Here is a 14487-nt window from a genome sequence, read left to right as displayed (position 1 = left end):
CTGGCCTCGAACTCGGGATCCTTGCTGCCTCAGCTTCTTGAGTGCTGGGACCAGCCACTCCTGGCCTTCCCCTTTTGGGCACACCTGCAGTTTGTCCAGACAACAGCCCCTGAAACTGTAACTTCACAGAGCCCAGTTCCGAATCAGTTTTACAGATGTCCAAAGTCTGTGTCTCTGGTTTGCCGAGGAAGAGGCAGGAGAATCACGTTGAGTCAGCCTGGTCTATGCTGCAAGTTCTAGGCCAGCCAAGACCCTGTGGTTTCCAGACCCTGTCTCAAAAGCAAGTACAAAATTAAATTTAAAAACAGATGTCCAACAAGAAGGTATGTTCGACAAAGATGGCTGCCACCAAGTCTCCTAACCTGGTACCATGTTTGAAACCCACGTGACAGAAGGAGAGAGCGGACTCTCTCCAGTTGCCCTCTAACCTCCATGTGTATGTTGCAACAAGCACATTCATACATACATACATACATACATACATACATACATACATACATACATTACACATACATTAACATGATCAATGTAAATGTCATAAGTAAAGGAATAAAGGTGTCGAATGTTGGACAGCTTTATGTGACTTTAGGATGGGCAGGCCACCCCATCCCCACGGGCATCCCATACTCACTGCCCCGGGGACCCGTCACAGCTCATTAGCCAAACCAGGAAGGTGAGGCGAGCTGGGCATGGTAGTCTATACCTGCAGTCCCAGCACTTAGGAAGCTGAGGGGATGGGGGGATGATCTACCCTGGGCTACAGAGCAAAACCCCGTTTCAAAAACCAAACAGAAACCCAGGAGACCATGGCTCGGTTCTTACATATTCTTGAGGCCATTGCTGGTTAGATCAGCACCAGCAGGGGCCGGAGCATGCCTTTGGCTTCCTAATACTCTTCTTGACTGACCCCCTTCTTTTCAGATACAAACCACGTGGTTTACTTCCTGTGACTATGACAAAGGGACAGGACGCACTCAGTTTATAAAGAGAAAAGGTTAATTTGGACTTAGGGTTTCATAGGGGCCAGGAGACGCCGTGGTCTTGAAGATTTGAGCCTCTTGTGGGGATGTAAGGCAGAGTGTGGTTGCTCAGAGAGGGCCAGGCAGCCAGGGGTGGAGGAAGCTGCTGGGCTCTCATGGTTCTCCTGGTGACCGTCTTCTCATCTCCTAGGGACCCTCACAGGGCCCACCTCTTAGAGTCTCTACTACATCTAACGGGGCCTCTGAGGAGCATTTAATGTGCAGATAATAGCAGAAGCTGAGTTGGAGCCGGTGCCATAAGGAAACGAGATTCCAGCCAGTAATTCCAACACCTGGGAGGCCGAGGCAGAGGCAGGAGGATCTCTTTTAGAGAGTTCCACCAGCTATGGCTACACAGTGAGATGCCCCTCTGTGTGTGTGTGTGTCTCCACAGGTGACCTGCCGCGCCATTGGAATCGGGGCTTACCTGGTGAGACTGGGCCAGCGGGTGATCCAGGTGGAAAACTCCCACATCATCCTCACGGGAGCCAGTGCTCTCAACAAGGTGCTGCAGGCGAGGCCAGAGGAGGGGTGGTGTGGGGAACTGGTCACGTCTTGCTTGGCAGCTGTCTTAGCTGGTGTTCCACCGCTATGAGGAGACACCATAATCATGGCAACTCATAAAAGAAACCATTTAATTGGGGCTGGCTTACAGGTTCAGAGGTTCAGTCCTTATTGTCATGGCGGGAAGACAGGGTGGCACACGGATGGAAATGGTAGTTGAGAGTTCGACATCAGGAAACAGAAAGACAGTAGGCTTGGCTTGAGTGTCTGACACCTCAAAGCTGACCCCTAGTGACCAACTTCTTCCAACAAGGCCACACCTCCCACAAGGCCACACCTCCCACAAGGCCACACCTCCAATATGGCCATTTTCTTTCAAACCACCACAGCCTAGCCACTGTGGATTCCAGAGGCGAACCCTGTTTTTATCAGTTTGCAGATTCCCGATCCCCTGGTGACCCGTCCTCCTGGAATGTACTCTCCAGCTTACATTAAAAATGTTATTAAAGCACCATCACACTTTACCGGAAACCGAGAAAAGCCTCCTAAGCGATTTTGCATCTCCTCTGCTTTGGGGGTAGAACGTTTGTGTTCTGGCCCGCCTGCAGTCAGTTCCCCTTGAGCTTAAAGTTCTGTCACCTGCTTGTTTTGCCACCTGCAGGATTTTCCTGCAGGATTTTTGACGTGGCTGTGGACTCACCGTGTTTAATGTCCACTCAGAGCCCACTAAGACGCCCCACGGGTGGTTCTTGCAGTGGCACCTGGGTAGACCCATTACAGACTGAAGCCAGAACCATTTAGTTGCCTAGATCTCAGGTTCCCAAATTAGATTGCATTTTAGAATTGTCTAGAGTTCTTAAAGACGAAGAGACCGCCAGTGTCTGTCACTCCCCCTGAAGACCCGGAAGGGATCGGTTTGGGTATAACCTGCTTGGCAAGTGTTTCAGAAGCTTCCAGGTCATTCTGACAGGCAGCCAGAGCAAGATGGAGTGGCTTTGCTAACTGTGCTGTGTCGAAGCAGGTCCTGGGAAGAGAGGTCTACACGTCCAACAACCAACTGGGCGGTGTGCAGATCATGCACACCAACGGGATCTCCCACGTCACGGTGCCAGATGACTTCGAGGGGGTCTGCACCATTCTGGAATGGCTGTCATATATACCAAAGGTGCAATATTCCCTGGCGGCCTGAAGCCTGGGCAGGGGTAGGCTCACGGTGGTAGGGCGGACCTGGCTTCTCCCACCCTCCCTCTCTGATACCTAGCAGCCTTGTCCTTTGCTACTGGGGAGGCTCTGAAGTGTTGCAAGGACATACAGGCATAAGGATGCTGTCTGCTGATCCTCTGAAAAGGGTGATGTTGGACAACAGTGAGCCTCAGATCTCACAGTCAGCCTTTACCCGTTCCTGACTTCCTGTTCAGGAACAGTCCTTGGGCAGCCTCCCCATCTTCCTGAAGTGTGTTACCATGGTGATGAGGGGGCGTGATGCCCAGGGCCTCTCCAAAGGCTCCCCTGGACTATACTGATTAGTTATCAATAGTCTGCACAGGACTGTTCTAACTAGTCGTGACCAGGTAGGCATTTGGGCCTCAGTTTTTTCAATTGCCGCCTGGAGAAGGAGTGGCTCCCAGACTCTGTCTGAACTCAGCACACTCAGGTCTCTCTTGAGTCTCGGAGGAACACAGACAGTCATAGCCTGTCATTTCCTAGCTGGAGCAGCGGCTTGGAAGCCCCAGTGAGAGGCACCGCTGCTCAACTAGGGCACAGAGGGAAAGCACTTAGATGCCACAGGGACCGACCTGGACCAACCTGGACCGCTCGGGCCTTCTTTTCTAGGACAATCAAAGCCCAGTCCCCATCATCACTCCTTCTGACCCCATCGACAGGGAAATTGAATTCACCCCAACCAAAGCTCCCTACGACCCCAGGTGGCTGCTTGCAGGGAGGCCTCACCCAAGTAAGTCTCAAAGCGTTGACCCCCCCAGACTTGGAGTTCTTTCCTGGGTCTACCGCAAAGGGCTGATTTGATGGAAGTGTTTACACATTTCTCAGCAGGGGGTGGGTGTCTGTGAGCTCAGGTGTGGAGGGAGACTGGACTCTGTGCTTTTCCTGGGACACAGACCAATACTGGTTGGAAACAGCTCAGTGTCTGGAGCCAAGGGTTAGAGGTCAGGGCTTGCCAGGTTTTTCCTCCCTAAAGTACTCAGTGACTTCACCTCCCTCCTCCTCCTGCCTCTTTCCCCACCTGGCTAGACATCACAATGGGAGACTGGCTTCTTACACACACACACACACACACACACACACACACACACACACACACACACACACACACGTGCATCAAACCTCTGCTGTGTCCTTTGAGTCGCCTGCTGCCTGTCCTGTCAGCTTTTATGGGAATGGCAGCCATTCACCCCAACCCTGATCCCTACCCCCAGCCATGAATGAAGCACAGCTATTAGAGTGGCGGCCATTTTCATTCCCCTCCCTCCCCGCCCCACCTATCAGTGACTGCAGTGCAGATGTCACCAGTATGTCTCTCTGGGACATGGGGAGACCTGCTCCCTCTCAGGGATACTGAGCTGTAGCCAGTGGGCCAGAATAAGGTTCCAGGGTCGGTGGTCCCTTCCTGGAATCTTGCCTTGTGGGAAGAAGGCATTTCCTAACCCCGCCACCTCTGGGGAGGGGCAGTCTGGGGCTGTGTTTGGGACGTCAGCGTGTCTGGCATTATGGGAGCAGCTGGAGTTGGCATACCCTCAGAAACGAATTCCCGCCTTGATGTAGCTTTTGTAATCATGGTTTTGTTGGAGGGTTATTTTTGGTGTAAAGGTTTAGACTCTGTGTGGTCTTCAGGAGAAGGGAATAGCAGGCCTGTTATAAGGTCAAGGCCTCAGCAGTAGACCCTACCCTGAGTATACCCCTCCCCAGGCCTCAGGCAGGGTTTCCATTCCTCTGCCCACAGCTCTGAAGGGGACCTGGCAGAGTGGATTCTTTGACCATGGCAGTTTCAAGGAAATCATGGCACCCTGGGCCCAGACTGTGGTGACTGGACGAGCAAGGTAACTCGGCAGGGGTGGGCTGAACACATCTGCTCACCAGGCACGGAGGCTCTCAGCGCTAGGCCAGGGCTGCCAGGGCCCATTCTTCTTGGTCCTTAGATTTTTCTGAATGTGAGGGCACACGTAGGGAATGGGGAGATAGCTAAAAAAGCCACAGTGTTTGCTGTGCCAGCAGGAGGACCCAAGTCCAGATCCCTGGCACCCACATGAAAAGCTGGGTGCTGCAGCATATTCTCAGCGCCGCTCTGGCCAGCCACTCTGAGGTGGAGAGCTCCAGGTTATGACAGACCCTGTATCATAATATGAGGAAGAGAATAACAGAGGAAGACAGCCGTCAATGAACTCTATGTGCAGGTACACACATGTGCACACATACATGGACCCTCACAGGTGTGCACACACATGCGCATGCATGCACATTCATGTGTGCACACTTGCCCACACACTCCTACATGCCATACACACATGTACATGTGAACACATACACATGCACATACGCGTATACACATATACACATGCACAGGTACACAATGCATGTCCACATATGTGCATACTACATATTCACATGTGAGTACACATATGCACATATGTGCACACCTGCCCACACATGCCTACATGCCACACACATATACACATGAACATGTACACATGCATACACATATACGCATGAACATGTACACGTGCATATACACATGTACACACATGCCCACATACATGTGTACATGCATGCATGCACATGTATGCATGCCCTCACAATGTGTGCCTATACACCCACCACACACAGACTCCAAAACTAAAGTAAAAATAAAAACGCGAGCTGAACAAAGATGACACCAATACACATATGTCAACCTAGACAGGGAAAAGTCCATGACTGCTAACTACCTCAGCCCTACATGGAGAACACCAGGCAACTGAGGAAAGCTGGGAGCAGGAGAGGCCTGAGGACAGACAGCTCCCGTGGACCTGGCACCTTCTGCCTGTTCTCACTCTAGCAGGGAGCTCTGCGTGCTTCTTAGCAACTCGGTGCTGCCCCTTCCTCTGCCTTACAGCTAGCTCATTCCACGTGCAGCCCTTGTCTGTACCTGGACACGCCTGGCAGCAGACTGGGTAGACCCTGAGGCCCTGAGGCCCTGCAGGCAGCCCAACACTGAGCCTGTGTGTGTTTGTCTTGCAGGCTGGGGGGCATCCCTGTAGGGGTGATTGCCGTGGAGACTCGGTCTGTGGAGATGGCAGTCCCTGCTGACCCTGCCAACTTGGATTCTGAGGCCAAGGTAAGGGGCCAGGAGCCATGACCACTACAACCACTGCAGACAGGAGTAGATCCTTTCATCCAGTTCAGAGGAGCTTCAGAGAGCAGAGGCCTCAAGTAGGGATTGGTCTGGGGGCTCTGCCTGTCTCCCTACCATATCTCCATGGGATACATAATATTCCAATATTCCAGGCTTCTTCCCAGGGTGGTGAAGGTCCCCAGTCCCAGGGCTTGAGAGATGGTTCAGTGATTAAGAGCACTGATTGCTCTTCCAGAGGTCCTGAGTTCAAATCCCAGCAACCACATGGTGGCTCACAACCATCTATAGTGGGATCCAACGCCCTCTCCCGGTGTGTCTGAGGAGGACAGCAACAGTGTACTCACATACATGAAATAAATAATTCTAAAGAAAAAAATGGAAAAGGAGAAAGGTGCCCAGTCCTACCTCTGCTCTATTCCTGCTCCCAGAAGCTGCAATGAGGCGTCAACTCTGTGTTGTGAGGCTAAGCCTGAGAATAGGGGACCCGTTGATGTCCTAAGGGTAGTGCCAAGCTTTGGGTTTCTAGGGAGCCCTGGCTCTGGTACATATCCTAGTAAGGGTTACTATTGTGATAAAACACCATGATGAAAGCAACTTGGGGAGGAAAGGTATTCAGCTTATACTTCCACATCACTATTCATCACGGGAGGAAGTCAGGGCAGGAACCTGGAGGGGGGCAGGAGCTGATGCAGAGACCATGGAGGGGTGCTGCTTACTGGCTTGCTCCCCATGGCTTGCCCCCCACCATGGCTTGCCCAGCCTGCTTTCTTATAGAACCCAGGACCACCAGCCTAGAGGATGGCTCCACCCACACTGGGCGGGGCCCTCCCCCATGAATCACTAAGAAAATGCCCTACAGGCTCATCTACAGCCCCATCTCTTGGTGGCATTTTCTCAGTTGAGGTCCCCGCCTCTCTGACCGCCCTAGCTTGTGTCAAGTTGACATAAAATGGTACAGGACAAAGCCGTGATCACTGGCCCTGTTGTCCCCCCGTCCCAGGGTCAGTGTGTGACCTAAGTGACTCTGTGCACAGATCATCCAGCAGGCAGGCCAGGTGTGGTTCCCGGACTCTGCCTTCAAGACGGCTCAGGTCATCAGGGACTTCAACCAGGAGCATCTGCCTCTCATGATCTTTGCAAACTGGAGAGGCTTCTCGGGCGGCATGAAAGGTGAGTCAACCCTTTTGTGCTGCGCGTCACTCCCCTGTCACCTCAGCAGTGTCTCTCGACAGCCACAGCCGCTGGTCAAGTAACCGCTTGGTTTATAGATGAGGTGGTGACCTCATGTGAAGGGCGGGGCAGGTGGGAGAGAGGCTTATCTGGGTGACCCCTCTGCATCCCCAAACCCCTCCTCTGTGCGTGGAGAGAGAACCGCAGTGAGGGTCCCATGCACTGGTCCCACACTGCTGTCACAGTATTGCAGTGTCACCACATAGGAGGTGCGTGTGTGGTGGGGGGACTTGGAGGGATCTCATAAGGCAGAGCAGAGGGACCTTTGCTCTCCGGGCTGTGTGTACCAGATAGGTGGATGAGCTTGGCCATCTCAGAAGATGGCGTCCCGTGCTTGAGTTCACAGATGGAGACACAGCCTGCCCAAGGTCACACGGGCACTGAGGAAGGGAGCCAGCCCCGGATCAGCCCCCAGTTCTCCTTGAGTCCCTCAGGAGCCCAGGGCTGAGAAGGCTGTAGGCTTTGTGGGTGCGTCCCGGGGCCCGAGTCCCCTAAGCAGGCCTCGCTTTGTAGACATGTACGAGCAGATGCTGAAGTTTGGCGCCTACATCGTGGACAGTCTCCGTCTGTTCAAGCAGCCGGTTCTCATCTATATCCCTCCCGGTGCCGAACTCCGAGGGGGCGCCTGGGTTGTCCTCGACTCCAGCATCAACCCCCTGTGCATAGAGATGTACGCAGACAAAGAGAGCAGGTGAGTGTGTCGCCTAGGTGTCTGCAGCGTTAGCTAGGGCCCCAGAGGACAGCACCCAGACAAGGGTAGGAAGCCGGACGTGCGGTGTGCACTAACCTTGGCCCTGATGGTAGCGGGCGTCGATAGGCAAATCCCTGGAGCTTGCGGGCCAGTCGGTGTAGCCAATCAGTGAGCTCCAGTTTCAGCGAGAGACTCTGCCTCAAAAAGTAAGGTGGACTCCCGACATTGACCCATATGATCTTTACAGGTATGCACACACAGATACAAACACACACACACACACACACACACACACACACACACACACACACACACACAGAGTCATAGAGAGCTGGGGGCTGGGGGCCTAAGGTGTCTGTGCTCAGCCCCTCCCCCATCCTCTGTCCAGGGGGGGTGTCCTGGAGCCCGAGGGCACTGTGGAGATTAAGTTCCGGAAGAAAGATTTGGTGAAGACCATAAGGAGGATTGACCCAGTGTGCAAGAAACTCCTGGGGCAGCTGGGTAAGTGAGTCGCACAGGTGCCACCCCTAGGTCACACAGGTGCCAACCCAAGGTCGCCAAAGGCACCCATCCTCCCGCCTATGTCCAACCATGAAACCCCAAAACCAGTCCACATTTGCAATATGCTCCTTCCACCCGAAACCCGCAGCACTGGCCGGGAAGTGTCTCAGGTGGCGGGGATTTGGGAGTGTTTCCGTTTGTTCTCCGTGAGATGGTTTGGGCGAGGGGCTCAGAGGTAAACATGAAGTTAATTTTCAGAGCCGTGTTCTGACCATATCCCATCCTCGGGGCTATCTGTGCTCAGAGCTTCAGGCTCCGGAGCGTTTGAAGTGAGGGGTGTTCATCCTGTGATCCCGTAGTCAGCACTCTGCAACATATGCAGAGCGTGAGACGGCGGAGTCCTGTGGGGCCCGAGGGGAGGTGATAATGGCCCTTTAGGATCCCCAGCCAGAGAGAAACACTGTATGGAGTTTATTTGACAAGTGCTTTGCTTCCCTTCTTTGGTGTTATTCCCCGGATGTGGTGTGGCAGTGATGTCTGTAACTGTGACGACCATGCGTTTGTCACAGCGTGTAACATCTGGAGGTCCAGGGCCTCTGGGATTTGGGTTTGCACCTTTGTAACTTGGGTTTGTACAGAATTGGCATTGTGTCAGAAAGCATCTCTTACGAGGTTCCTTTCCTTTTTATTATATTTAGTGTGTGTGTGTGTCTGTCTGTCTGTGTCTCTCTGTGTATGTCTGTGTTTCTCTCTGTGTGTGCTGTGGGTGTATGTCTCTATGTGTGTCTGTCTCTCTTTCTGTGTGTGTGTGTACATCCACAGCATATGTGTGGATATCGGGACAATTTGCAGGAGTCCATTCTCTCTTCCCACCACGTGGGTCCCGGGAATCAAACTCAGGTCATCAGGCTTGGCAGCAGGCACCCTTTCTCACCGAGCCCTCTCGCTGGCCCCTTATTAGGATTCTAAGTGTGGACCTCCTTGTTAAACAGTGTTGTCTTCATTACTACCCATCCTGCCCTGGCAGAACTGTGGCATAAGCTAACGTATCCCGCTGTATTTATTATCTTATTTATTATCTGTCTGAAGACAAGAGCTGATGCTATGCTGAAACCTGGAGTGAGGCTGAGTTTCACCCAGATGCTGTCTTAGGGCTGTGAGTGCATTTCCAAGATGCCAGGCAACTTGATTTAGGAGCAGCATTGGCTTTGCAGCCTGGACTCTCACAGGTCAGGCCACTAGTTTCATGGCTTTTGAAAAGCAAAAACAAGAAAATCCACCCCAGGCCGGAGAGATGGCTCGGAGGTTAAGAGCACTGACTGCTCTTCCAGAGGTCCTGAGTTCAAATCCCAGCAGCCACATGGTGGCTCATAACCATCTGTAATGGGATCTGATGCTCTCTTCTGGTATGTCTGAGGACAGCAAAGTGTACTTCTATACATGAAATAAATAAATCTTTAAAAAAAAAAAAAGAAAAGAAAATCTACCGCAGCCCCACATGGCCACCCCTCACAGCCCCTGAAGTCCTGAATTGCTATCTGTCTGCTCACCTGCAGGGACAGCCCAGCTCCCTGACAAGGACCGGAAAGAGCTGGAGAGCCAGCTGAAGGCCCGGGAGGACCTGCTGCTCCCCATCTACCACCAGGTGGCAGTGCAGTTCGCCGACCTGCATGACACGCCGGGCCACATGCTGGAGAAGGGAATCATTTCTGTAAGGGTCCCCCACCCGACACAGAGGACCACATAGGCGTGTGGGATGGAGCCCAGCGAGGGCTCTGAACGCTGTCTGGACGGCTCAGTCTGAGTATCTCAGCAGGAGCAGCAGCCTCTGTCTTTAACTCGGGGAGGCCTGGGCTTTGGAAAGGATAGAGTCACTTAAGTGTGTGCAAATGGTTGTTCGGTTTGCACCTTTGATGAGGCTTAAAGCCTTGTTTGTGCTGACAGTGGCCCATGACCTGCTCCTAAGAGGGCATCCTGTGCCCACTGGCCCATGCCCGTTTTTCTTGTGGGAACTAGCCTGAGGTTGAGTTTTGCGAAGGCACCAGTCAATGTAGACTCCAGTTTGGCTCAGAGGACATTCTCAGCCTATTGCCCAGCACCATGGGGTCCTGCAGAGCCCGGCTCTGTGTTGCCCTAGATAGGAGCATGACCCCCTACACTGGACGTCCCTGCTTCTAGGATAAGGTGGGTAGGAGCCAGGTAGCCATTTTGGGGCACGGTCGAGGCAGTGCCCTGCCTCTCCCAGCCCCTCCGTGGATGCTCAGATGGCCATGTCCACAGGATGTGCTGGAATGGAAAACCACACGCACCTACTTGTACTGGAGGCTGCGCCGGCTGCTGCTGGAGGCACAGGTGAAGCAGGAGATTCTGCGAGCCAGCCCCGAGCTGAGCCACGAGCACACGCAGTCCATGCTGCGACGCTGGTTTGTGGAGACCGAGGGCGCCGTCAAGGTGGGCCTGAGCGGGGAGAGGGGAGCTGCGGCATGCAGGCGCTTGGGGGCCCAGGGGTGCTGCCCCCCACCCCTGCAGCAGCATGTCCACCTGAGGTAGACTGTATCCATCGATCCCCAGGCCTACCTGTGGGACAGCAACCAGGTTGTGGTCCAGTGGCTGGAACAGCACTGGTCAGCCAGGGACAACCTGCGTTCCACTATCCGAGAGAACATCAATTATCTGAAGCGGGACTCTGTCCTCAAAACCATCCAAAGGTGAGTGACGGTGCCCGTGGCCAACCTCTAGCTCACTGGCCGGCCACAGTGCTCTGGGATCAGGCCCAGCCTGGAGTGTGAAGTAACAACCCAAGGGGTTCATACCCCAGCAACAGAGCTGTGGCCAGCCCGTGTGAGAGCAGAGCTGGGTCTAGGTGGGGACTTGTATCCTGGCTAGCACCCGGCTGATTAGAACCCTACCACACACCCAGGGTCTGAGGGTACTGGCTACTTCCCTCCCAGTCTTTCCATAGCTTCCAAGGAGGTGGCTCACGGGACAATTGGGAGCCTGCTTGGGGTATAAAACTGGGGCTCAGGGGTGTGTCACACCTAAGATCATACCACACAACCAGCGACTAGAAAGGGCTATGCTACCCTGAGAGATGGCATAATCCCATGAACCTGCAGGACTGTCTACCCCCCACCCTCCCACCCCATTCCCTATGTGAGCATAGCAAGAGGAAGGCAGAGCTCTGGGCTCTGGTCCACTCGAGAGCATCCAGGTGCCCTGGACAAGGACGCCTGGAAACACTGAACTGGATGGCAAGAGTGACCCACCTGACTCTCTCCTTCCCTGTAGCCTAGTTCAAGAACACCCAGAGGTGACCATGGACTGTGTGGCATACCTGAGCCAGCACCTCACGCCCGCTGAGCGGATGCAGGTGGTTCAGCTGCTGTCTACCACGGAGAGCCCAGCCTCCCACTGAGCAACCCTGGCCATCCCCAGGACCCTGGACGGTGGGAATGGCTGCGCGGCAGGCCTTCACAGTACGCCAGGACTAATTTTGGGAAAATTGGAGCTACACAGTGTAGCTCTGGTTCCTGACCAGCGTCTTCCTAGAGAAAAGGCTCCCATGTTCCTACTAGGTGGGCACAGCCTCTCCTCACCTGGGGACTTCAGGGTTTGTCCCAGTGAATAACTGGCTGCCTCTCTGAGGCAAACTGAACGGGGCATCCCACGTTCTGTGTTTTTTTTTTCCCCCCTTTGGCTTGGGATGGGGATCGTGTCTCGGTGCTCCCTGTCTGATCAGAAGACACATGTGGTTCGCACTCAGCCCCTGTTTAAGCCAAAGAAAACGCCAGATGAGACCCGAGAAAACGTCTTTTTGTAATGAGGCTTATTAGACTTCTAGGCATCCAAGCAGGGGCAAAAATGATTCCCTTTTTTTCTTTTCTCAAGAGAATAAAATGACATTTTGTTCTTCAAGTGGCCCCAGTGAGGCAGGACAGCCATCTTATGAACAGGCTGTCCCACTAGAGAGTCTCCAGAGATACAGGGGGAATGGATAGGAGGCTTGGATCCGCCATGGCTGGCAGAGACCAACTGCCTCGGACTCCGGGGCTCTGTAAGCCCTTTCTTCCCAAGTGAAACAAGCACTGGACTTCACTCCATGCCTCCTGCAGACTGGCCACCCACATGGTACCATGAGTGCCCTACTGCCTGAGCTCGGAGGCTGCCCCGCCCCCGCCCCTCCCAGAACCACTTCCTCACTTTGTGCCTTGATACCACGGCTCCTCTGGGCCAGTGACCCAGGACTGTGCTGTGAACACCCAGGATCTGCTCACAGACTTCCCCAGCACTCGCAGGTTCCGCAGCATGAGGGCCTTGAATGAGACATTGTTCTGTGCCATGACCGGGGCTGGGGAATCCATCTGCGCTCCTCCTTCTGGGCAGTGCGTCTGAAGACACCAAGCGTCACTTCAGGCTGAGGTCCCAGACACTCAGGGAATCATCTGCAAACCAGGCTGAAACGGAAATGTCCCGCCATCAGCCAAGGGCAGCCCTGGTGGCTGAGGGGGCCTGGGGCGAGTGGAGAAACGTTGCTGTTCTGGGGGATGAAGGGTTCTGGGCAAGGTCCTTTTGCTGTGGAGGACAGCCTAGACTGTCGCTCGGGGCTGCCCTGACCACTTGGGTGCGCCGAAGAGGCTACCGGGAGATCTGCAAAATAAACTATTTTTTTGAAGGACGTTCTCTGGCCTTGATTTACTCTGCAGACCAGAAGAGCCTGCCCAGTTGGCGGAGCGGGTAGACGGTTCTCAGCTCCCCTCAGAATCTCCCTCTTTCAAACACTGGAGGGAGGCCCAGGCAGCTTTCGCTCCAGTCCCTATCTCTTTCCATCACCAGGGTGGCATGATCTCAGAGAGGTCAAGACACTTGCCCCCAGCCACACAGGATGGGATGGAAGGCGTCCAGTCTATTTGACTGTCAAACCCAGAACCTTCCTTCTATGACAGAGGTATGCCCGGGCTGCTGATATACACTTGGGAATTGGCTGTCCCTGCACAGGAACTTTGTCCCCTCGTCCCCTCCCACCACTGAGCCGTTCATAGGGACTGCCCAGTTTCGACTCTCAAATATCAACTACTACTTTTATTCTGACCCAGCGTCTTCCCCAGCCAATCAGCGTTCCCCAGCACTGCTGGGCAGAGAGAAGCTGCCCCACAGAGGGGGCTCCCACGGGGAAGCAGGGAGAGGCCCAGGCCTATCGGTAATCTTTGGATGCCTGAATCAAGCCAGGCCTGAAGCCAGAGGGCCCGTCGGATCCTGTTCATGTTGTTCGTTTTTAAAAATGCCTTCCCTCATTCGAGGAGGAGCCACAACCTCATCCTCCGATGGCTCAGTCTAAGCAGTTTTCCTACAATGGCACTCTGTGTCGCCAGATACCTAGGAAAGGAGGTGCTGACCCAAGGCTGTTTGTGATGGGGACAGGGATGGCACTTGCATCATGTCTGGAAGGCTGGTGGGTTATGCAGACCCTAGCTGCTGTCACACAGCAGCTTGTTGTGAGAAGTCGCTGCAAACTCCATTGTCCCGAGGAGGCCGGTGCTGCCACTTCTCCCTGTGTGCACAAGCATGTGTGCACACACTCGAGAACACACACCCATGCACACACACACAAGCATGTGCACACATGCACACCCATGCTCATGCACACACTCCGTGCATGCACACCCACCCACACTCAGGGTCCCCATCACCAAGTTCAGGTCCACCCAAGGTGGCCACTGTCCTGTGCCCTTGTGAGATGGAGGTGACCGGCCATTCATCTTCTGATAAACCCCAGGCTCGGGACCAGCAGGATCCCTCAGGTTTCCCACAGCTGTGGGGCAGGGGTCTGGTGTTCTTACTGGATAAAATATACGCCACACACTTTCCTGAGACAGCTTTTCCTTTCCCCGTGTTGCCCGGGCCTGGCCTTGAGCTAGACTGGTGTGGCCTCCCTCCTAACTGAGATTCACCTTCTCCAGTTTCCGATGTTTAGTGGTGTTGAAGACATTCATGTTGAAAACCAACCTTCTACACTTCAAAAAGATTATTCTTTGGGGAATTTTAGATGTACGTAAAACATATTTTGATCAAACCTATGCCCACTCTCTCCTCCAATTCCTACCAGAACCTCCTCTCTCTCTCTGTCCCCCTTCCCTCCCTCCCCTTTTCCTTCCCCTTCCCTTGCTCCTCCTTCCCTCTCCTCTTCCCTCTCCTCC

The 14487-nt window shown here is 53.9% G+C and overlaps 1 protein-coding gene across 1 annotated transcript in view; it reads left to right on the top strand.

Moving 5' to 3' along the window:
* Acacb (acetyl-CoA carboxylase beta) overlaps positions 1 to 12969 on the top strand; it is an 87248-nt gene extending 74279 nt beyond the window's left edge. The window contains 12 exon segments of the mRNA XM_032886835.1: positions 1414 to 1524; positions 2545 to 2688; positions 3357 to 3477; positions 4483 to 4579; positions 5757 to 5853; positions 6906 to 7041; positions 7615 to 7792; positions 8181 to 8293; positions 9850 to 10004; positions 10574 to 10744; positions 10865 to 11001; positions 11582 to 12969. Of these exon segments, the coding sequence (XP_032742726.1) occupies positions 1414 to 1524; positions 2545 to 2688; positions 3357 to 3477; positions 4483 to 4579; positions 5757 to 5853; positions 6906 to 7041; positions 7615 to 7792; positions 8181 to 8293; positions 9850 to 10004; positions 10574 to 10744; positions 10865 to 11001; positions 11582 to 11708 (1587 nt within the window). The 3' untranslated portion in view covers positions 11709 to 12969.
* Positions 12970 to 14487: the final 1518 nt, after the last annotated feature.

The sequence above is a fragment of the Rattus rattus genome, chromosome 16 (assembly GCF_011064425.1).
Source record: "Rattus rattus isolate New Zealand chromosome 16, Rrattus_CSIRO_v1, whole genome shotgun sequence".
NCBI lineage: Eukaryota > Metazoa > Chordata > Mammalia > Rodentia > Muridae > Rattus > Rattus rattus.
The sequence above is the reverse complement of the archived record's forward strand: the minus strand, read 5'-3'. Positions and strand labels throughout refer to the sequence as shown.